This window comes from Carassius auratus, chromosome 18, assembly GCF_003368295.1.
Source record: "Carassius auratus strain Wakin chromosome 18, ASM336829v1, whole genome shotgun sequence".
Lineage (NCBI taxonomy): Eukaryota > Metazoa > Chordata > Actinopteri > Cypriniformes > Cyprinidae > Carassius > Carassius auratus.
Genome location: NC_039260.1, coordinates 10017285 through 10043062, shown reverse-complemented (window position 1 = coordinate 10043062; position 25778 = coordinate 10017285). Strand labels below are relative to the sequence as shown.

The 25778-nt window shown below is 36.2% G+C and overlaps 2 protein-coding genes across 2 annotated transcripts; both read left to right on the top strand.

Annotated features, from left to right (window-relative positions):
* The first annotated feature begins 6472 nt into the window (after positions 1-6472).
* Positions 6473-15409, top strand: calb2a (calbindin 2a). Its single transcript, XM_026287540.1, has 11 exons — positions 6473-6767; positions 9868-9944; positions 10970-11059; positions 11296-11376; positions 12039-12095; positions 12617-12694; positions 13097-13152; positions 13238-13277; positions 13359-13412; positions 14627-14698; positions 14789-15409. Exons 1-11 carry the CDS (start codon positions 6674-6676, stop codon positions 14903-14905), a joined length of 816 nt encoding a protein of 271 aa, XP_026143325.1. The 5' UTR covers positions 6473-6673; the 3' UTR covers positions 14906-15409.
* Positions 15410-18997: 3588 nt separating this feature from the next.
* On the top strand, positions 18998-25616 carry LOC113118403 (aspartate aminotransferase, mitochondrial-like). Its single transcript, XM_026287538.1, has 10 exons — positions 18998-19174; positions 21428-21584; positions 21929-22057; positions 22152-22211; positions 22433-22594; positions 22758-22862; positions 23095-23245; positions 24156-24321; positions 24394-24544; positions 24659-25616. Exons 1-10 carry the CDS (start codon positions 19092-19094, stop codon positions 24779-24781), a joined length of 1287 nt encoding a protein of 428 aa, XP_026143323.1. The 5' UTR covers positions 18998-19091; the 3' UTR covers positions 24782-25616.
* The last annotated feature ends 162 nt before the right edge of the window (positions 25617-25778 follow it).

The window sequence follows — 25778 nt, the reverse complement described above, 5'->3', positions numbered from 1 at the left end:
ATCAGTCTGTTATTCAGAATTTCACAAAATATTTATGAAACGCAGTTGTGCTGACTCTGCCCTGAAACATCACAGTCCCTGTGAGCCATTAGTGAAGAGGTAACACGTAATTAGCGACAGGCCATTTGCTGAAATATTTAGTGCTTGATGCCCATGACGTGCACAGAAGTGACGATACTTCCACTCAGTGCTTTTCTAAAGGAACAGAGGAAATTGTTTTGATCGTACATATTAATGTTCTGCTCTCTCACTCTCTGACGTATTATCTCATTTGAAAATCTTGTTTTTCTCTGTAGCTGTTTTCCTCTGAAATGCAACTTTCAGCTCAGCATTCTTCATTTCTGGGTCTTCAAGTATTTCAGACAGCATTACACTGAATTTTTATGAAAAAAATATCTTAGTAGAGTAGGTTAAGTTAAAAGTTTCAATCTTAAATACGATTTATTCATTTTATGGTTCAATGGTGGATTTCTCCCAAGCTGTTTAAAACAATACCTATGTATTTTAATTCCCAAAACTATGTCTCTCATGCAGACGTTCACATACTGTATCTTCACAAACAAATCTCTAATATCTTGGGCATAACAGACCTTTAAATCAGAAGCCTGGTGTTTCACTCTCTGCCCTCCCAACACATCCCTCCACGCTACAGTCGCTGCCATGATTTTTCTTTTTCATTTCACTTTAATCAGCCTGCTGTGATCGTGTGCTTGATGGAGAGCTACACTTTATATCTCACCATCTCTCTCAAATCATGTTTCCAGCAAGGGACACAGGAAGAGTGAGAGAAAACCCAGGGGACATGCTGGCATGAACTATCTATACCCATTATTGGAACAGGGAATCCACTGAGGAAGAGGGACCTTATTGGAAAGAGGGATCTCATTTATCCATAAACAGGCCACAGTTGAGTGAGAGAGACAGCAGGGATGTAATTCTGAGCACTGTTCAAAGGTCAGTACCTTCCTTACATCCACATTCATGACATCTCTCTTGCTAAAATGATAATCCTCTGTCTCATTAAAATACAGTGGGGTGCAAAATTGCGAAAAAAGGGATTACTATATTTCACTTAAACTGAAAGCATAATAAAACTGTTAGTTGAAATAAAATAAATGTAAACCAAAAATAAAATATAATATAATATAATGTATTTTAAGTTTTATATTCAAGTTAAAGTGTTAGTTCACCCGAGAAAATAAAACTCGTCCATCTTCTACTCACCCTCGAAGCGTCCTAGGTGTATGTGATTTTTCTCTTTTAGAATAATTCAGTAGGAGTTATATTAAAAATTGTTCTTGCTCTTACAAGCCTTTCAATGGGGGTAAGCGGGTGTTTGTTGTCAACAGTTCAGAAGATGTGAAATGAAGTATTTTAAATGCTCTAACTTGAAAGTTACACTGAAATAAAACTGTATAAAAACTACAGAAATATTTTTTTAAACATTGAAAACAACTGAAAGACACAAAATAATTAACAAAAAACATGAAAAATAATGTATCATGATTTAAAAAAATAAATAAATTAGTAAAAAGTAAAAAGTAAAAAATGTATTTACTTCAACTTCAAATTCAAATTATGTGGTTTGAAATCACATTTTAATCAAAAAAAAATAAATAAAGAGAACTTCATGGCGAAGTTAAATAAATATTCAAAGGGATAGTTCACCCAAAAATGAAAATTTTATGTTTATCTGCTTACCCCCAGGACATCCAAGATGTAGGTGACTTTGTTTCTTTAGTAGAACACAAACCAAGATTTTTAACTCAAACCATTGCAGTCTGTCAGTCTTATAATGGAGGTGAATGGAAATTACATCAAAACATACAAAAAATCTAAAAACAAACATACACAAACAAAACCAAATCAATCACTGTGGCTCGTGATGATACAGTACATTGATGTGTAAAGTCACAAAATGATCAGTCTGTGTAAGAAACTGAACACTATTTATATAGTCTTTTTAACTCTGATTCACGCAATGTCCAAACTGTTAGAACTCTCCTGCGTGTGTTCGTAGCAGCAGGCTTGTGAAGCGTCTTCTTCTTCTTCTTCTTGCTTTACGGCGGATTGCAGACTTATAAGTGTATTACCACCCCCACCTATCTCTCAAGTAGATCATTGACACTCCTAATTAATATCGTATATAGTGTAAGTGTCAATGGTCCATTTGAGAGATAGAGATAGAGTTCTAACAGTTCAGACATTGCCTGAATCAGAAAACAATATAAATATTTTTCAGTTTCTTGCACAGACCAAACATGTTGTGTCTTTTGTTTGTGTGTGTTTGTTTTTAGTTTTATTGTATGTTTTAACAGTGATTCCCATCCCCTCCAAGACTGACAGACTGCAATGGTTTGAGTTAAAAATCTTGGTTTGTGTTCTACTAAAGAAACAAAGTCACCTACATCTTGGATGGCCTGGGGGTAAGCATTTAACCACAAATTTTCATTTTTTTGCATACAAAAAATAGAAGTACAAAATAGAAGTACATTTTTAGTGGTCTCAGACTTTTGGACCCTACTGTATTTGTGGGGATTTGATCTATCATACTGTAAAGGACAAGGGAGATATAGGGGAAACAGACTGAGACATCTCTGCTGAATAAAGGCTTTCCACACTTTTCACCCATCAGCAGGCAGATCACTGGAGTACAGCCAAGAACTGTGTGACAAGGCAAGCAGATGGTATTGACGGACTATTCCTCAATGATCATATTAGTTCACTGTCACTTTCACAGCGTATTGATTGACGTTTTTGCCCTGTAGATCATATTAGATCCCCAGTCCTTCTATAACCTCTATGAAAGGTTGTCTAATAAGAGGACAACGGCTTCTGAATATGGAGGATTACATCATTTTGTGTACACAACTGGCGCGATCAAATCTGTTCCTCTAATATCAGCCTGCGTTTTAATTTTCAGTTTCATTTCTCAGCAGTAAAAGGACTACAGGTAAGTACTTTAATCTAATTCATGTAGATGTTAGGACCTTGACCTTGGAGTTTGTGCCTACTGTATATACGGCAAAATGCCACCTGGAACACGTAATAAATGCAGCCTGTACAGAATCTCTGTTCCAAACATTCAGCAAGAATGCAGATGTTGCTGGATCAGGCATCTCTGATGGAAGCTTGTGATTTACCTGCTTCCTCTTGTCAATGACAAATGGAAATGTTTATTCCTCAGGATCACACAGAAACACTCTGCCTCATGGCAGCACTGTCTAGACAGCACAGGTATAGATTAATAACCTCTCCAATCGCTACGAACCCCTCAAACTCAGACAAGCAGTAAACAGGATGAGTTTGCAAGCTGTATTGAAATGGGTCCGTCTACTTTTTTTGTTTTCATAAATGTCGGTATTTTTTTCTTATTATGTGGATTTTGACTGTGAACACTATTAAGGCTGATAAACCTTACAGGAATTTACTTTATTTTAAGGTTACCTTGTTACAGTGTAATTATACATTTAAGTGCTGAGTAAAAATAATTAACCAGCCCTACATTTAGGGTTAGGATTAGGGTTTGGTTTTAGGATTAGGGTTTGGTTTTAGGATTGGAGTTACTTGCATGTAATTATGCATAATGTTTTGTCATTTTAATAGTAAGTACATGTAACGTGTGACGAGGACACCTTAAAATAAAGTGTTACCAAAGCTCTTACTTTAAAGGGATAGTATACCCAAAAATGAAAATAGTGTCTGTTTACTTACCCCCATTTCAATAAAAACTTTATTGATTTATTTATAGATGTTTAAGCACATATTCTGCATGACCTACATCCCTAATCCTACTCGAATCCCTAAACATAACAACCACCCACACCAACTAACTATGAATAAGCAGCAATTTGGGAGTTTATTGAGGCAAAATTCGTAATTAATGGTGAGAACTGGACATTAAAAATAAAGTCTGGCCATTTAAATTTGTATTTTTATTAAAATTTTTGGGTGAACTTCTATTTAACAGTTTTCTATCGTCTCTAAAACATTTTCACATTCAGTGAATACAGACCAAATGAGTCTCCCCTCATAACCTGGAGCTCCAGCCTAAGGTTAGACATATACATTCATTCAGTACACAGCAGAAGTCACATTTGTCTCCCCCTCAAATGAACTACAGGGAATGACAATCCAGTGTGAGACATTGCCCTTAGTGGAAGTAGAGTCTCATATTTCACTTCACATAAACGACTAAGCATTCACAGGGGAGAAACGATAGTATGTCTGAAGCACAGCAACCTTGAAATTGAGTGAAAGCTCTTCTGCTTTTCATAAGAGTAGTCTGAACGAACTGACAGCTAGAAGTCATAATTTGGTGAATTATCCATGTCATGTAATAATTAATAGGGTCAAAAGCATGCCATTTTTATCATGTTGGTAAAATATAATAGCTTTCAAATGCATTTATTTTTATAAGTGCATTTAGTTTAAAATGCCTAATGACTTATGAAAAGTATTTTCATTTGGCCTACACATTATATGCATAGTCAACAAATCTATCTATCTATCTATCTATCTATCTATCTATCTATCTATCTATCTATCTATCTATCTATCTATCTATCAATTTATCTCATAAGGGCTATATATTAGAAAACTTCAAAACCTAAAGAAAGTCTTTCATTTACAATCCATCATCCATCAAATCAATTATAATCCATTTTACTGGAAAAATCACTCTCTTCTCAGTGTTGTTAACAGCTAAACTCATCTTAAGAAAATATTCTATAGTCAATCAATGCAAGTTGCAAACACTGGCTGTTTGTTGATCCAGATTTGCACAGTAAAGCTCTTACTAAGTCTTCTAGTTTTGTTGGACAAAGTCAGGAAACTCTCAGTCAGACAAATCAGTCATCACCTTTGACCTGACTCGATACAGAATTAAATTAAGAGTTTGTTTATTCAAATAATCAAGATTAGTGTGTTGATGCCCTGACCGTGAAGACGGTCCTCATAAGCCCCTGGCTCTCTACGGGACGTGTGAAATGTGATTAAGTGTGTGGATTTTTAATTAATCTAGCCCTAGTTGAGCCATTTCCGTCAAACAATTGTAATTGGCATTAAAGCTTTTGGCGTGTCGCATGTGCTGGGTGCTTACACATATTTGGCAGCAAGGGCGCAGTAATTACTGCTGAGTTCTTGGGATCCCTGCGGTAAGTGAGCATTACTTTTCCCAATGCTCCGTTCCCGGTTCCTATGGAGCAGGCACCAGTATGCATGCTTGACTGCGGTGGGATAATTAGCCTCTGATGCTGGGAGCTCCGTGGGGACAGATGTCTTTTATCACTCTCTGTGATTGCAAGCACCTCTAAGAGGAAAAAAACTATATTCACAAACAGTGTAACGGATTTGAATATGTTGATGAAGAAAAATAATAGTTCTTCTGACATATTTGAATGTTCAATGGTGCAGAAATTATGTAACTGCATTTCCATTAACACATAACCCTACAACTTCTCTGTACTAGCTCATATTATACTGCCAAGCATCATATATTTAGAATAATTTGTTAAAGCAGTATTAGAATGATTTATATGTTTTATCACCCTACTGTGCAGAATATGGGATTTGGCTAATTCTCTGACTTCAGGTTTGCTCGTAAAGGGGTTTCTCTCATATGTCAGAAGGAAGCTGGAGTGGAGGAATTACAGAATGAAGAGGAAGAGGAAGTCTGTGTCATTCTGCTTCTCTTCTATATGCAGCTTCAAACCAGCTTTCAGTCTTTGTGTTGTTGCTTGGTGACACACAAAGCTTGATTTCTGCTAGTGAAGGAAAATATTCATAATACCAAGAGACATTAATATTAATGACAAGAGACATACTAAGGAAAAGAGACACTACAGGACGTTGACAGCCTGAATCAACATAGAACACAATGGAAAACCACTGAAGCTGCAACAACACTCAATGGATATAAAGGGAATATGAACCAAGCCAACCAGCAAAGAGGAGAATCACAACATTACAAACTTCTATTTAAAACAAAAACAAATGAAAATCAGACAAAAGTTGCAAGGAGAGGGGAAAGTTAATTATAGTAAAGATTAGGAGGTCACATGTGATTTTTTTTAAATCAATATTCTATAAAAAAAAATTGTCCACTTTTGTTTCATTGTGACTTTAAAGAGTACAGCCCCAGTGACAGCTTTATTTGTTAGTTCAAAGGGGAAATGCACTGAATGCACTAAATGCATAAAAATAAAAGTTGCACTGAAACAATTTTCCTTCACACACATAAAAAAATGAAATAATAATAAAATAAAATAAAATAAATTGTTGTTGTTGTTTTTAATGAAGATGTTCCTGGCTCCTCTGTAGTCATTCCATAATTTACATATATGTATCAGCACCAATATATAGTGCGCTAGCGGAGTTGAGCAGAACGTTGACTAGCTTACAGTGATTCTGGTCCATCTTCATGTTCCTGTGGAAGCATCTGTGAAGCTGAGCATCTCCAGCAGCTTTCCCAGCACGTGCGCGAGTGCTGAGACATGAAACAGTGATGCTGGAACTACTGCGCCACCCGCATGAGCGCCAAAGGATTGCAAGCACTCAGCCCATTTAAAACCCCCTGCAAAGCACTGGGGGACTTACAGTGCGAATTTGACTCTGACTGAGTAAAAGTTCGCCCGGGATTTTCTTGTGGACAGTAGGACAGATACACAAAAACATGGCAAACAAAGGACAGCAGCCTCCCTACCTTCACTTGGCGGAGCTGACCGCATCCCAATTCGTGGATATCTGGAAACATTTTGATGCAGACGGTGAGTAAAGATGCGCCGTTTATTCCACAGATTCTCTCGAAGAAGAACAAATTAAGTCATAAATTAAATGTTATCACTAAAATAGCAGAAAAAAAGTTTGACGCTAACAGTTTCCAAAGAAAACACTTGTGGGGCTAAAGAATTAAATACTTTGACAGATTTTACGTGAGAAATAAAATAAAAAAGATCAATGAAAGTTAAAATCAACAATCTAGCATTTATGATCCACTGCAAGCGGTAAAGCAGCAATAATGCATTCGATTTTAGACATAATATTGCGAGGAACTGATAACTGATATGATCAATTACCTGAAGATATATAATGTATAGACTATAGGCATATAGAATATAGAAATACACTTTCTATGTCTGCATGTATGTATTTGTGTGCGTGTGTGTGTATGTAAGGGTTATTATTTTTATTTTTATTATTATTATTATTATTATTTTTAGAAGTTCCTTTATTTGAGGCTATGACTCATAGCCTATACTATCATTTATTCATTCCGTGTGTTAGTACCCTTCTTGGTACAAATCAAGAGCATACCTTGCTCACAGTTGCTATTATCTTATAAGCAACAAAAGCGTGCAATAAGGCTTACAATGCTTTGATACAGTTATTAGTGAATAACCGTATCGCGCGTCCAGTAACTCCAGATGGGGCTCCATAGTGTCCCATTGGTGAAATTACTTTTATTCCAGTAATATCTCGGAAATATATATATATAATGTTTCAGACCGAGGCTATTTAAAAATTTCGTGAACTGCCCACGTCGACATCATTTTTGTGCATCATGCGCGCGTTGATTGGGTTCGAGAAGTCCACTTTAACCTCCACCGTCTATCCCCGTGTGTTTTACGCACCCTGGGGATCTTTCAGTACATCTCTGTATCTCTGTTGGGAAGATGGGTGTGTGTCAAGGTCCTCATCACACAGCACATCTCTTGAAGATCACTTACTGGAAGCTGATCGGATATGATTCCTGGAGAGTTAGCAGTTGTCTTACATCCTGCCAAATGTGAACTGAAAATATCTCATTGACTAATTATTTATGTATTAGGAACATAATCGTATCCGTAAGGGCAGATGTTATCGTTATTAGCAACTTTCCGGTTTCTTTCCTGGTCGTTTCCCGCCAAATGCATATTAGTGAAATACATAGAAAAAAAAGAAGTTAGATAAATAGCACATTTAATCTAGAATATTTCAGCTATAAACTTTCTGTAAAGGGAAAAATAAAACAACCTCTGAGGTAACAACAAAACAAACTGGGTTGGTTCTCAAAGCATCCATTCCTTTAAATAAAAAAAAAAAAAAAAAAAAATACAAAGGATGCATTTAAAAAAAACAACAACACAGTAATATTATTTATTCAGTAGGCTACTTCTATATCACAAGCAGCCCTGTATCACGAATACATCGGAAAGTTAACGTTTGTGCTGGGGATTAATCAAATCAGTTCCTTCAAACGATTATTAAAAAACAAATGTGAGAAATTACTGACAAATATTCCATTAAAGAGTACGCAGTCTGTCCAGCTTATGAGGAAATAATTATGATATGTTTAGTTAAAAAGTAGCCAATTAATAACTGCCACAAAAATTGGTTTTAAGAAACTGACCTAAAATATGTTTAAGATCTCAGTCCATATCACTACAAAATATCTTCTAGAAGATATCAGAGGAGCATCTGGAATAACTTTCCATAAAAGATGCTTTACCGCTCATTCATGTGGTTCTATAAAAATTAAAATTTTCATTATGATAAATTTGGATTTATACATTCATTGCTTACTGCAACTTCAGTGAGTAGTTTTGTTGTGTCTAAGTCCAAAATGGCTTCTCCAACACATCAATTCTATTTCCAAGATGGCTGACCCTCCTGCGAACAATGCAGATGTGCTTAATGAATAATGATAACAGCATAGGCAGAGCCAACAAGCATAGATTTCAATATGGTTGAAATAAAAAAATGAATGGCCAATATGTATTCTAACTAATACATAGTCCATATTGCCTATAAGCACCTTGGAATCAACAATCTTTTCACAATGACATTTCAAAATACCAGGAGTTCAAAGCGTATGGAATAATTGAATTTATTGTAGAAGAATGAATGGTCATATTATCTCTTAAAATGTCAGAGTATCGACACCAGATGGCAATATATAGTCATTTCCAATATACTCAGCAGGATTAATGCCTGTGTAAACCATAATTATTATGTTAGCACTCAACAAATGAGTAGATTAATTGTTCTGTATAGATCTCTGGCAACAATCAATGTATGTTCATTCTCTTAATGCAACAATCAGATCGATTGCAAACACACTAGTAAGACTGCCTGCAGTATAGCCATGCAGTGATGGTATTTCACATTACTTATGAATAATGAATTACAGAAAGAGAGATTAACCATGAGCCATGTGTCCAGATGTCTACAAATGCCACTGTAATCCACAGGCAAATTAATCAACAATCATAGTAGTTAAGACTGAGACATTTCCAACATGATGCCTTTGGGAGAAACACAGAACAATACTTATGAACTCATTGTAGTTCTCACTTCATATACGTTACAATCACTGTTGTGATGTATTGGGCCATACGCACAAAATCCCATTTCAAACACACATACTCAAACGCAAATTTCCTTTGCATGAAGGGCCAATTTCCTGGCATGAGAAATTACTCCCAGATGGTAATATAACATTTATTTGTGGAGGTGATTTAAAATTTCAGCAGTAGCATCAAGAAGAATCTCCTTTTCGTCTTTTCAAATAAATGGCTTTAAAAGGCTCGTACTGTAAGGCCTCCAATTAGAGGAAAAATGCAAAAGAGAGAGCCTTCAAAGCTTAACTTGGAGACTAGCCATCACAAGTTTTTAATTAATAACCGTGTTACTTGGATTTGGGTGCCAGCCAACAAACCAATCTAGAGTTAACCAGCTTCAAAGCAGACATCTAGGCAATCTCATTACTTAGCATTTCAATTGAGAGACAGTAATATAGTAGAGTAGTTATCTAGTCATATTATGACATGCATCATTATGGATTAATACATCTCTGTAAGTACTGAACCAGACTTCCTTATATTGCAGGAAATGGCTACATTGAGGGAAAGGAGCTTGAAAACTTCTTGAATCATCTGGAGATTGCACGGAGAGGGGCTGGTGTGGTGAGTATACAGACAAGCAGATTTAACAGAAATACTTCTCATTAGGAAGCACTGTATCTTCCAAACTATATTGCAGAATACTCAAAGCATCGAGTAAACTTCATTGTGGTCAAACTGAAAAAAAAAGACTTTGAGATTGCTACTCTTGGCATGATTCACGTCAACTCAAAGAAGTCTAAAGGATAGTTCACCCCCCCAAAAAACGAAAAGAAAATTCTGTCATCATCTACTCGTCCTCATTTCATTGAGAACATTTTATTCTGTGGAACACTAAAGAAGATATTTAGAAAAATGCCTTTGTTGTTGTTTTGGACTTTCATTGTATGGGCAATTGAAACATTCTTCAGAAGATCTTCTAAAGTCACACAGGTTTGGATTTGGGTAAACTATTACTTTAAGATATTAATGGATTTAAAGCTGATAGCGCTGGCTCAACCAATGGCATGATTTGGGGGTGGGACTACCTAATTGGAAGTTTAACTTGTTTTCAACAAATATTGATCTAATTTCATTAACACATATAGTAAAAAAAAAATAGTTGAAAAATGGAAAAGGTACCACCCAGACTTTTTCTGTTAAATTTAAATTTTTATACAAAGCACAATGCAATACAGTACTCAAAATATGAGGAAAACAACTGTCAATACTGTCAATACATATGTCAAATTTCTTCATGTTAAAAATATACTTGGAGTCCTATCTTTCTTAGAGTGAACCATGTGGAAATCAAATATATAAAGACCCCAGATAGCTCGGCAGATGGCTTGCAGGAAAGATAGGAAAGGAGATTTTATCTTCATCGCTGTATGTTCAGCAATAAAACGGAGGGAGCCTCACAAATGGTCTCATAAAGTTAGTAATGCTATTATCTGCCACCGAAGTGGCAATGAATATGGCACAAGGCAATGCACAACGTACATAAAGTGATAGCTTTTTCCTAACCTGAGAAGCACAAACTGAATAAAGCTTTTCCAATAAGCACAGAACGAGAAGAAGATTCATCTTGTTGTGCTTTCTTCACACAGGACCCATCAAACGCAGCCTTTAAAGAGAAGATGACGGAGTTCATGCAGAAATTCGACAAGAACAAAGACGGGAGAATTGAGATGTCTGAGGTAGATGAACATATCACTTAACACATCACCGATTCTACTGTTGACAAGTTATCAGATAAAGACCCCAATTATCCCTTCATCCCACATCAGGAAATCTCTAAACCCACTCATTATCACTTTAATCAAACTGGAACTTATTGATAGAAAAAGTCATGGTCTGAAAGAGAATACAATGAGGTTTTCTATTCTTTTTTGCTGTATGAGTGTCTAATCCACTTATGTACACTTTCCATCAGCTGGCTCAGATCTTGCCCACAGAAGAGAACTTCCTCCTCTGCTTCAGACAGTTTGTGGGATCCAGCACTGAATTCATGGCTGTAAGTGACGATGCAACTTTTTCACTTCGCTATAGATCCGTGGTCATTTAGTTAAATATTTATGACACAAAACTCCTCCTGGGGCGCCATATAAATATCCTCCCTTCACTCGTTCATTACAATCTAATATGCATAGCCAAATACAACATTTCGGAGAGTCTGATCATCAGAAATCGACTGCCTCAGTGATGTATTATGTCAAGTTGAAGGGAGAGTGGAGCTAAAGAGAAAGGGAAGATGTTTAATCATCCAGTGTGGTAGGCAAGCCTTTTAAAGGGCTAGAATGAGTAAGTACAAACTTCTATTTTCAGACTCATGTATTATAGATGTGCTGCTGTAATTCTCTGTAGACCTGTAGAGGGAGGCATCTATCTTTGATAAGAGGCTGTGATGGAAACAAGGCCAGCTGCTAGATTAAAACATTCATTAAATGGCATTTCTTGTTCCTTGTTCTCACAATGCACAGCTGCTTTGAATTGAAAATACAGAGGAGATAATGAAAAAGCCAGTGTGATTAATATAAGAATAATTTGCCAATTATTTCTTCACCTCCGCAGTCCTATTCTTCTGGTTTGTCCAACCTGAGATGTATTGCATGTATAGTGGTACGCAGTACCGATGGTATAGTTACAATATCTTTGTATGTTTGTCTGTATCTGTAGGCCTGGCGGAAATATGACACAGACCGCAGCGGCTTCATTGAGGCTAATGAACTTAAGGTAAAAGTTCTATTACTTTCCCTGCTGTGTCCTTCGCAGCAATCCTGTAAAGAGTTTTGAAAGCCGCTAATGTGATGAGGCAGATGGAAACTATGCAAATCTCTCTGGATTCGGTGGCTGGCATCCGAAGAGAGTATACAAATCACTACATTTGTAAGCAAAGCGAATGAAGCAATGCTCGCTGAGGAGACGATGACCTCAAAGAAAGTCAAGCAGATATCACTAACAAATAATGTTCTCCTTAAATGCTTAAGGAGGTTCACAAACCAAAACAGCAGGGGGGTTGTAACGTAATTATAGAAATGAGATTCGATTGTTTTCTTTTGTTTAATGGCATAAATAAACATATTTATGTGTGTGTATATATATATATATATATATATATATATATATATATATATATATATATATATATATATAACTTTAAACTAATATAAATTTAAAAAAAGCATTTCAGTTTGAATTGTTTAAATGTATAAAAATCATCATATTCTTGTGATTTTGTTTTTTACTTCCTACAGGGCTTCCTCTCTGACCTGCTTAAAAAGGCAAACAGACACTATGATGACCAAAAATTGCAGGAATACACACAAACAATTGTAAGTTGTTATCTTTGTGGTGCATTAGTTAATGACTTTTACCTCCTAGTGCCATCTTTTTTAATGTCATTCATTTTTAATGACAAAAAGCTTTTACATAATAACAGTTGTTGAATTTTTTAACACAAATATACAACTTTAAAACATTTTTTCACCTTAAACTCCTCGCCACTATGCTTGCACTGACCCCAAGGGTTGTGTCTGCACTCCAGCTGTGCTAACATGTGTCCACTCCTTAAGGCCAGAGACAAATTTGAATTATTCCAAGGCAAGCCAGCTGGACAATTAAGAGTCTCAGTTGTCCTCTACACATTGTGAATGTGTAAAGAAATCATGTGCAGCAATAGGAAATACTAATCTGATGCAGGATTTCTTAAACTGAGCCATTGTCTCCCTTTCTAGCTCAAGATGTTTGATCTGAATGGCGATGGGAAACTGGGTCTGTCTGAAATGGCAAGGTTAGAAATGTTCTGACCATGTTTCAAATCACTTTGTAAGACATATTAATCACAACCATTTTTTGTTGTTGTTGTCGATTTGAAGGCTTCTGCCGGTTCAGGAGAATTTCTTGTTGAAGTTTCAGGTAAGACCACAAGCTTTTAGCCCTCATGAGCTTCTTGATGTCGAATATCTTTGACACTGAAAAGTTTTTATTGCCCAACAGGGTGTCAGGCTGACTGCTGAGCAGTTCAACGCCATCTTTGCATACTATGATAAGGTAATGTATAATCCAGCCAGAACAGCGTAACATCTTTTGCAGGGATTTAGGGTAGTGTATAGATTTGTATGCGCTGCCGCAGTGTTGCTGGAAATCTGATCTTCCCCTCCTTCGTGAGCGCTTTCTGAATGCAAAACAGTGTCCCTGTTCACCTGTGCAGGTAAATGAGCAGAAGCACCTGCATCTGTTTTTCTGCCCACATCTTCCAGCTTGGTGGTATCATCATTTGGAAAATGATTTAAAATGCAAAATCAGAAGCACATTTACAACAGTTTAAGTGCCAACCACTAGTAATTACAGAAATCCCAGTGAAAATTGCTGCGAGATGAAAATTGTTGTTTAATGCGGTGCTATCACACAGAAGTACATAATTAGTCTTTCACCGGTTACCTTACACAGACCAGGCATATGCCCTTTAGGAAGGCAAGATTACCTAAACCTTGTTCTATATAATCATACGGTTAAATGAAATGCAATATCTGTGAGCAAACAGAGCCCATTAGACAACAGCACCCACTCAACTAAACTAGAGGCTTGTGACATTCGATTAGGAAATGTAGTCCACATGAACACAATGTGTATGCAATGTTAACATGTACGATTATGTCTGAGTTATGATTAGTTTAGTTGTCATTTTGTGTCCATTTCTTAAGAAGTTATCATGCCTTACTGCTGTTATGAAAAATAGAGAGTGAGACATTTGCCAAACCTTCTGAGCACTGATATGGCTTATAGTCATAAAACAAGAATTCAAACAGAAAAACATTTCAGACAGGGTTTCAGCCACTTAACAGTCAGTAAATATTTATCAATAACTGTTACAAGCCATTGTGGTTCTGTTCAAACAGATAGTTTACTATATAGTTTAATAGCATTTATTAATTTTCTTTATTTAATTTCAAATAAAGTTTATTTCATTTTAAGGAAGACTGTTTTTTTTATTATTATTAACTAATAGCTCTGGCCCATGTGACTTATTTTCTTCTATGGGACACAAAAGTTGACATTTTAACAAGATTTTGAGTTCATGTGAGACGAATGAACGAGTTGATCCATTTCACAGTATGATTCACTGAATGATTCTTTTGCAAATTAGACTGAATGATTTGGTCGCAACAGTTCCTCCTTTTTGGTTCCACATAAAGACACTGAAAAGGTTTCAGAAACTGTGGCATACAGAATTATTCCATGGGTGTTGTTTTCTGCCTTTTAAGGATGGAAATGGCTATATTGACGAGCAGGAGCTGGATGCTCTCCTGAAGGACCTCTATGAGAAGAATAATAAGGTGAGATAAGAAGACTCAGAATTATTCTAGCATCGGACAATGAGAGATAAGGAAAGCAATCCCTCAAATTGTGATTGTGTTTAACCTCAGGAGGTGGACTCTAAGAGCCTGAATGGTTATAAGCAAAGCATCATGGCACTGTCAGACGGGGGGAAACTGTACCGCACAGAGCTGGAGATTGTCCTTTGCCGGGAGCCCATGCTGTGAATCGACGCTTCCTGACCTCCATCTCAGCTCTGTTCCAGCTGCCTGAATACTGTAACTGTGTGCATGTGCCGGGCAACCCGTTCCTCTTCCATCCCCCTCTCGAAATGAGTTCCGAATGAGTGTGCACAGAAAAGCACAAAGTCTCTCCTCTCCCCTTCTTCCTTCCCCTTCCTACACCCCAATCGCCACTGCTTTCCTTTGCCTACGAACTGCAGCTACTATGATGCCCTCTGCTCAATTTTTAAACTATATATTTAAAGACGAATCTTTCTGAAAGAGTAGCAGACTAATGGTGTAATATGGTTAGATATGTGATACCTTTATTTGAAGTGTTTGGCTTCAAATTCTTCTGGTTTCTTCCCTTCCGTTTGGTTTCCTCTTCGGTTTGTTTTTGACCTGATTTCATTTCAATCCTGCCCAATTATGTTTGGGTTTGTGGTGTTTTTTGGCTGATACTGTTTAAGGATGCAACTAAGAGCATTAATAAAGGTTATGTGATATAAATGTCCTGTTTCGTCTGTTTTGTTCATTCTAGGGAACCGTTTTTTGTTTGATAATTCAAATGCATTAAAAGAAATAGCAGGAATATTCCTTTGATGGAACAGAACATTCTTTATTCTTTAAAAATGCCCTGTCGCATGTAACGTCTTACACAAGCAGTCAGTTCTGCTGTGACATGCTGGATGGAGACATCACATTTCGAGTAAAAATCTTTCCTGATTGTGTCCAGATGCATTTAAACCACATTAAATAATACATCTGCTAGACTTTCCTCTTACATCGCAAGAGTTTGTAGAAATTCCTATCAATTAATCATCAGAACATGAATGATTAATCCAAATGCAGTTTTGGTTTTATAAATGGGGATTCTTTACACTGTCTGTTACCATTGCTCTGATGTACACTGATGATTATGAACAAAACATTTAACATTTATCTAATCTGAAAAATTCTAATCAATTTAACGTATTATATATTATATTAGTTCTGATAATTTAGGGAAAAAACACGCACACATTCCTATATTTGAAGATGACTATTTCAAGCAAAAAATACTTTTTACAGTGTATAATGCATGCACAAAAAGAAAATAAAAAAAGGGAAAAAGGTTTTTAGCATGCGCTCAATACAGTGTAAATCTACTTAAAAGCAAATTAACTATTAAAGGAAAATAATATGCTAATAAGTCTCCTCAGCTCTTAATATTCAGCCTTTTAAGAAATAAAAAGCTTTGCTCTTTCCTTTGTAGCTATTGAATATCATTACCAGAAAGCATTCAGTCTTGTAAAATATCTATATTGTAATTGCTAGAGCAATGAATTAATAAATGAAGAGAATTTTTATTGATGATGTTTAAATATAGCTACTGTGAATTTAATGAGGAACTGAGACTGGATGGCTCAATTCTCCTCCATAGCATTTTTCTACACGACACAAAATAGAATGGATGCCAATTGAAATGCAAATTGAAAATCCTTAATTATAATTTGGTTGCCTTTGAGATGCCTTTCAATTACGTTAAGCATCTAAATGCTTTAAAGACTTGATTAAGCTTATCCAGGTAAAAGAAACATCTAATGGTGCATCAGCAGTTCAAAACAGCATTGGATTAAATTAATATTTGGACTAATTCATAAAATTTTGGTTGCTAGTTACTGCAACTTTTCCATATCATGACTGGATCTCTTTCAGCTGAAATTTATATTTTTAGCAGACGCTTGTAAAATAAAACTGGAGCATGTTTTACGGGATAATACTATTTCAGTCTTTCTATTTCAAATCTCATGTTTAATTCAGTGGTGTTTTTTTTTTTCTGCTTATTTGTCTTTATTTGTAAAACCTACTAGCAATTTTTGAGTGAAAACTGTTTCACCACCAATTTTTTTTTTCAATGTACAGTACAAACATAATTTTCATTAACGTAAACAAATCACATTAACAGCACCATACACAGGCTAAGAATCCACTTTTCAAGAGATACCTCAAAGCTCAAGTTGAAGTTTACAGCAGCTGCAAACACTAAACTTCTAAGACAAAGATTTAACAGCCTCAGTTTATCATCCCTGGATCTCCTGCAATGCAAGCGAGGATGTTACCACTGAACCATCAATGCTCTCTGCCATACGCTAATATAATAATAAAGTCCTTTAATGTCCTTGTGAGCCTCATAAGTCTCAGAAAATTGAAAGCATAAAAGGGAAAAGGAGGATGCTGACTAAGAACTTGAGGGAGTGGATGTTAAATGGTCACTTCTGTTAAATACATAAGAGTTGAGGCACACAGATTCATTCTTTACTTGCACATAAAAAAAGCATTTTTGGCAGTAATTGTAAAATCAATTTGATATGTCACTATTATAATATGTATATAATAATATGTCAGTATTTACTGCAAATGAAATTAAACTGCAGGGTGCAACAACCGTAGGCAGTGGATCTGCTATATTAAGATGCAGTATAAAGACATCATCCTTTGTATCCCAATGACAAGCTTGTAAGAGGTAAGCCTTATATTTACACTTCTTTAAATAGTAAGGGTTCAAGTATGACAATATTGCTGCGATGTGAGGCGCAACATTGACTCCAAGTGGCCACTTAATATAATTGCACTAGATTGTTAACGTGCACATTGCTACACTCTTGCATGTGTTGGATCTTGCAGCATGGTCACAGTTGGCCTAAAGCTTGTGAAGAATGAAAAAAAAAATTGGACCAAGAAAATGGGTAAAGGAATTAGCTGTAGTGATACAAAAGCAATACTTATGCATTTTAAGGCAAAATATGTCAATTTTATTTATGACATTAAATATCGTATATCGCCGCTGCAGCAGGTGAAGAGAGATGGAGCTCAGCGTGATTTATGGACTCAGAGCTTGGAGAAACAAACTTCATTGTACTGTGTTATCATAAATTATATCTATATTTTGATACCGATACTGAAATATCTGACACGGTTCCATTACTCATTTTCCACAGTATCTGATATACCCAGATACCTGCGTCTCTCTTTCTTTCTGACAGTGAGTTTGACACGCATCAGCCTCCTGTCTGTCACAGTCTGAATGTCTGCGCGGGATATTATTATAATAATTCCCGCGCAAATGTGGCGAGCGCTTTATTGTAACATGAGAACACTGTCATGTAATCGCAGAAAACTGGATGCGAGCTCTCAAATAGGCCTAATTTGTACAAATGAACTGCTTGTGCGCAGACTGTGTGCAGTCTCGATCTCTCCGTGCTTTTAAAGAAGAAATTATTTATCTTTGCTCCTGGATTAAATTTTGAATAGATCCAAGCCTGCCCGATGAAAATTCTTCTGGAAATGTTACTGATTGTAAATGAAATGCACCAGAAAGTCTTTCAACAATCAAAGATGGAACTTTAATTTCTTTACCAAGTAAATTTATTTTGCAGTCATTGCAGGTCAAAGCCATCTGATGTTCTATTTATCTACATAAATATGCCTAACATATTGTATGGCTCTTAAATCTGTAAAAATTCAGTGTGGTCATATTTTGAATACCCCAAAAAACTGAATTTAGGTAATCAGTTTTATAATTTTATTACTGACTGTGCACTTTTTTATGTGTCTTTTTAGAAGACTTGGATTAAACCAGTTTCAAAGCTTGAAGTAATGAGTGCCTTGGAAAAAATGGAGGGACAAAAAAATATATCTACAGGTATATGGCAATATACAGTATGTGGTAGTTATGCCAATGGTATTGAAAATGATTGTACATCATGAAATCAGCTCTGTAATGGCATTCTTGCTCTGATGAAGTCAGTTTGATGGCTTGGGAGAATCCTCTTGTTAAGTCATGATGTTAGTACTGCTGTTTCCGGGTCCAAGCTCATTTCATTTAAGAATCTCAGCAGCCATTTATTCACACTATTTCATTAATATTACGTATTTAAGATAAGCATGATTTGCTGTGCACACTACAGTCTCCATGCTCACAGTATCTCATACACTAATATTTTAGCTGAATCAGTTTGTTGTTTTTTGGAGGTCTATTGATCTAGTCCATGTACTCATATCCCTGTCTCATACTGTACTACCTCTTTTCTCCAGCCGCTTTGCAGTGTAATGTCCTTGGAGGCGCTATAAACAACACAAGCAGCAGACAAGTTCAAGTCGTCAGCCAGTGTGCTTTTTTTCTTCCACCAAGTCATTTGTGCTTCCAGCAATGGCCCTGCTGACATCCACCAAGATTTTGACTAGTGTAGGGGCTCAGGCCCCTGTTTTAGCAGTCCTACAGCTCCGTGCAAGGTAACTCGAGGCTTTGTTTTTCTTGTGTAAACGCTCCGTTGCCAAGTTAGCTTGTGCTAGCGAGTTAGCGGACTGAGAGCTAACGTTAGAGCAGCACAGAGCCAGTTACAGTATGACACTATACTGTAACACATGCATTAACATGATTGTGCTTATAATTCAACATAGTTATTACTGTATTAATGTTTTAGATAACGAGGGTTATTTTATTTCAACCAGACATTTTAACAGAATATGACGACAGAAATTATCATATATCAGGGCTTTGATAATCGAGCAGAGTTCAGGAGATCCACAGACTGGAGAGATATTTTTTTACGTTAAATGTTGATAATGACATTACTGATGTATCAGGTTCAACAAGGCCTAACTGGCTACCGTCTGATTCAGGGTTGTACATAAGATTTTTTTAATGTTAGTTTGGTGGCATTATTGCACGATAGTTTGTAAATTTGAGTTAAATAAAGCAGTCTCCTTTGAGATAGATTATTTTCTTTTTCTTTCTTTTACTGTTGTTTGTGTTTTTGAAAGTATTAAGTTAACGTGAGTAATCACTTTTGCTGCTGGTTGCAAGGCACCTAGCAAGAGCACTTTTTAAAGTCATCAATTTCATTTATTTCGTCTGATAATTAATTTTTATCTATTTGTACAATTATTTTAATTAACCTTAACCTTTTGTAATTTTGTAATTGTAAAAATACTGTTTTAAATACAATATTTGTATATTTAACGTTAGTTTATCAGTATGTTTGAAAGTATATTTTTTCTGTTATTGGTGAATTCATAGGTTCTCTCTCGCGCACCTGCGCAGTTTAAAACACCAAATAGTTCTGCTATGAAAAAAACAAAGAGTCTCTCTCGTCTCTTGCTCCACCCATGCGCGATAATATCGTGTATCATCGATCTCACGGGCTGCCGATATGACCATATCGCCCAACACTACTTTTTGATTGTGCATATTGTACTAAAAAATTGAAAATATGCTGAAATATTGAGGGGGAAAAAAGTGCAGTTTTGATGATTTGTGAGATTAGTACTAAGAGTTTCGGAAATGTATCACTTTCTTGTGAAAATAGAACCGAACCAATTGAATTATTATATCTGCTTTTTTTTTTTTTATCTACATTTAATTTAATTTATTTATTGTTTTCCCTTTGAGTGTATTTAATTGTGACTTAAAATGACAAAAAAAAACAAAAAAAAACATGCTCTGGTAATGCCTCATTACACCTACTTCAAAACTGGCCAATCACTAGAGCCCAATCTCAGTCAGAAGACCACATCTACATAAAGACCCATATTCTCCTTAAATTACATTATTGCTATTAATTAATGTTTTGCTTGTTGTTGAGGATAAAAAAGTATCAGTGTGTCTCAAACGCAAAAAAAAGGGGAATGGAGCAACTGTGCACATATTGTAGTATGGTTTTTGTTGTCGTTCTAGTTGCTGAATGATACTGATTGACATTTAGAGCCGGGTTGATATGGGTAGTGTGTGAGCATGACACATGATTGGTTCTGAAGCAGAGGGTGGGGTCCTGTATACCTCTTTTCATTGGAGTATTTGCAGTACTTTATGTGGGTGGGGTTTACATTGGAATTATACTTCCATTTTACGCCGTTAATCACAGAGTTGACCTTCTTTATTTAGAAAGACGTGGCCATTCTGAAACTGTGTGCTGAGCATCCATCAGAACAGACACAGACATGCGACGTGTCTAACAGTAAAGGGATTTTTAAACTCCAGGTGTGAATTCAGACATGACTGCAAGTCTCATTAATGGTGGTAGAAGAGGTTAGCAGTGTAGTTCAAGCTTTAATGACTTTCCTTCCAGTTGCAAGAACAGAAAATCTGCAATAATCACTTTATATTAAACTTATCCAGCTTGGAAAAATTTTAACGAGACGTCCAAAGAATGGCTAGATATTTCTCCCAATGTATACTCAAATTGGTTTGAGAGTCAGACAGTGTAAAGACAAGGTGGTCTATTTTTAAATATTAGAGATGTTTGAACTTAAGTCTGCGGCACTGCTCCACTTTTTTTGGAGATCACAGCTATAAGAGTATTTGACCTCAGTTATTTCCAAAAGCGTATTCAAGACTGAACGTAAAGTGTTATTAGACTTTTATATATCCTAAAATATGCTTTAACTTAAATATCAACTTCCTATGACTAAATGCAGTAATAACTATTTGGCTGGAGCAGCATACTTGCACTCAATACTTAACTTGAGTATTTTTGTTTTTCTCAGCTCATGGTGGACTGAGGTACAGATGGGACCCCCTGATCCCATCCTGGGGGTCACAGAGGCTTTCAAACGTGACACCAACCCCAAGAAGATGAACCTCGGAGTAGGAGCTTATAGAGACGATCAGGGCAAGCCATTTGTTCTGAGCTGTGTCCGAAAGGTGCCATCTTACATATCTTACACACCTTCAAGGGATAGTTCACCCCAAAATGAAAATTCTGTAACATTTCCTCACCCACAAGTTGTTCCCAACCTGAAATGAATTTCTTTCAGTTGTTGAACACACAAGAATATTTTGAAGGTCGTTGGTAACTGAAAAAGTTAATGGTAGCTGTTGACTTTAATAGTTAAATTTTTCACTACTATTTCAACTTTTTTTGTTTTATAGCTGGCCTACATTTAAATCAGCAATTGTCCATAATGCTATCCATTTCCAATCAGCCAAATAATGCTTTAATATTCTAATCCCTGCCCAAAACAAATGACAGATTTTGGTATTGTCAGGCTGAGGCCCAGATTGCTGCTAAGAAGTTGGATAAAGAGTACCTTCCCATTGGAGGGTTGGCAGAATTTTCAAAGGCCTGCTCTCAGCTGGCTCTTGGACCTGATAATGAGGTCTTAAAGAGCGGAAGAGTAAGTAGTTTAAAACAAAACATTTTGAAAGGAAGTCTTTTGATTATTAAATTGTTAGATGTGATTGTTAATTGCCAGTTCTCTTTGCCCACAGAGCATCACCGTCCAGACTATCTCAGGAACCGGATCTCTACGTGTTGGTGCTAACTTTGTGGTATGTTATTTTCATACCTTTGTGTGTGTGTGTGTGTGTGAGTTTTTGGTACTGTGTTAGGCCTGATTGCTCTTGTTCAAGACTATAATAATTCCTTTCTAGAACCAAGGCTACTGAAGAAGTGGGTGATCACTGTTGACTCTTCTTATGTCTGGTGATTTTTGATTGAAAGGGGGATAAAACATATGAAATGTAGCTCTGTTCACTTTTTTCTTGGCTAGTCACGATTCCACAATGCATCCCGGGACGTGTACCTGCCTAAACCCTCCTGGGGAAACCACACCCCTATCTTCAGAGATGCAGGCATGCAGCTAAAAGCCTACTCCTACTATGACCCCAAAACCTGTGGCTTTGACTTTAAAGGAGCCTTGGATGATATTTCAGTAAGAAAAACACTTTTATAGCTTGTACTATATTGGGGATAAACATTATACATTTGTTACCTTTCTGATTTTCTTCTGATCCCCCTTTTCTTTGCATAGTCAAGTATTAAAGTGTGCGGGAAAATCCTGTAAGATTTATTTATTTAGTCATATTCTTTTTCAGAAAATCCCTGAGAAGAGTGTGATTGTTCTGCACGCGTGTGCTCATAATCCCACAGGAGTGGACCCAAGGCCCGAGCAGTGGAAAGAGATGGCCGCTCTGATCAAGGTAACTGGTTCTGGCATTAAATTAAATTCCAAAATCCAGCTGACCATAGGTCTCAGAAAACCCACATAGTAAAGTGACAGAGAGATATAGTCGGAAAGGTTATAAATATATTATAAATATAACCTTATCTCTGTGTTTGACCAGTTGGACCGAAAAAAAAGAACGACTGTCCTCAGTCTCAAATGAATGGCCATGTCAGCGATAATAATTTTCTTCGCTCTCATTTCAACAGAAAAGAAATCTACTGGTGTTCTTTGACATGGCTTACCAGGGATTTGCCAGTGGTGACATTGATCGTGATGCTTGGGCTGTGCGTTATTTCATTGAGCAGGGGCACAACGTTCTTCTGTCCCAGTCTTTTGCTAAGAACATGGGCCTGTATGGTGAGCACTGAATATATTATTAAAACCAATCCTCAATTTGCACTTATATTACATTTATATACAACACATGCATACAAGATACATTTACTTAAAGCAGCACTAATATATTATAATTATAAGAGTTTTAATTGAGTGTACCTTCAATATTTGAATACTCAAAGTTTGGGGCCAGTAAAAAATATTTTTTAAATGCGTCTTTTATACTCACCAAGGCTGCATTTATTTGATAAAAAATACAGTAAAAGCAGTAATATGGTAAACATTAAAATTTAAGATAACTGGCAAATAAATTTAGTAATGCTGTAAAACGATTAATCGCAATGAATCGCATTCAAAATAAAAGCAAGGCAAAATTTTCAGCAGCCATGACTCCAGACTTTAGAGTCATGTGATCCTTCAAAAACCACTATAACCTGCCATTTTGGTGCTCAAGAATCATTTTAGTATATTATATTATTACTATTAATAATTTAGTGAAAACTACATTTTTTCCAGCATTCTTTATTATTAGAAAGTTTAAAAGAACAGCATTTATTTGAAATACAAGTCTTTTATGACAATATTGTGACAATAAAAGTCTTTACACCATCACCTTTGATCGATTTACTGCATCCCCAATGAATGTAAATCTTCAGTTCTTTTAAAAAAAAAATTGTACTGACCCCAAACTTTTGAATGGCAGTGTCAGTGCTTTTTTTTTTCTTGCTTTTTTTATTATGCTAGTACAAAAAAAAATTCTCTAGTTTTTAACTTGTAATGAAGTGAAACAAAATCTTTGTTGCTTCGTGTGTAAATGTATCATGTTTTGAGATCTATAATGTTTTAGTATTTTAACTGAAATATAATTATTATTAATTCTTAAGAATAGGAAAGTGCTCTAGGTCAGTGCTCTGTACCTTTGTGTCTACAGGTGAGCGTGTGGGGGGCTTCACGGTGGTCTGTAAGGATGCTGAAGAGGCTAAGCGTGTGGAATCCCAGCTGAAAATTCTCATACGGCCCATCTACTCCAACCCCCCTATGAACGGAGCTCGTATTGCCTCCACCATCCTCAACACACCTGAACTCTACAAAGAATGGTGAGTCCTGAGATAAAGTCCCATCACAAATACAGCCACTACGGAATTTACGCTTTACTGTTTTTCTCTTAGGCTCGTGGAGGTGAAAGACATGGCCGACCGCATCATTAGGATGAGGGAGATGCTTGTGTCCAACCTAAAGAAGGAGGGCTCCACTCACAACTGGCAGCATGTCATTGACCAGATCGGAATGTTCTGCTTTACGGGACTCAAACCGGAGCAGGCAAGTCAAGTGGAAATGCATTCTGGGAATCTCTGATAAGACCTCAGCTATTTCCGCTACCAACCTTTTCTCATTGGCTTTTCTCTGCTTGTTGTCTTTATGGCTCTTTGTCAGGTGGAGCGTCTGATTAAAGAATTCTCTATATACATGACAAAAGATGGCCGGATCTCTGTGGCTGGTGTGACGTCTGCAAACGTGGGATATCTAGCACACGCCATCCACGCTGTTACCAAGTGAAGCTGGCTCCTGAGACTGTAGTTGCAGCAGACAGAGAGCAAGAAAAAGTAATATAAATGATTTAAAGTCTTCTGCTGCATGTCTTTTAGGACAAGATATGAAATAGAACTAATATAGACTTCCAGTTTACTTGATTTGGTATTATTAATGTTAATTCGTGACTCTGAATAGGAACCCCTCAATAAAAAAGGCAGGATTCTTCCTTTCAAAGTGATAAAAACAAGCTTTAAATGATCTCGCTTATTATGATTTCCTGTGTCAGAACTGATAAGGATGCTTTTTTTAATGGTACAAAATGTTTTGATAGAACATTGAATGACTGTTCATGTTTTTGTATTCAAACCAATAAGTAAATAAGATTGATTGAAAAAATTAACCCATCTGCACAAAGTTAGAGAAATCATTGAAAGGAGTAAACCAGATTTCATGTGTGAACATTAATCCGCAGAAATAAATCTTTGAAGGACTGTAACCAGTTTAACATGATCATTTCACCTAGAGGAGCATAAACACTGACTTTTATCAAACTGGTGATTCGGCATCAAAGGTCTTCTTGAGCCATAACACATTCTTAGACATTTTTATGACTGTAAGACACTTATTCTATACTGCAGCGTAAGCTCATTACTAGTAATGATAGATTGTCCATAATGTGTGCACCACATGTTTTCTGGTGTAATTTAATATGCATTTATCTTGCACTTTTGTCTAGTAGTTCCAAATGTCAAAGATAAATCATTAGGCATTCACACTAATTTTGTGTTTTGTCCTGGCCATAAAACTCATGAAATGTCAAACATTTAAAAAAAAAAAAAAAATTGCCACTGCATCTGTGGACAAAATCGAATTGAGATTCATTTTGGAACGAAAACTGAACAAAGTATAACTGATATTTCAGTGGTTAATTGATGCTTTAAAAAAAAAAAAAAGCTTCATGTGTTTAGTGCGTGGAAGTTGATAATGTTGAACATGCCATGATTGTAAGGATTATTCAGTT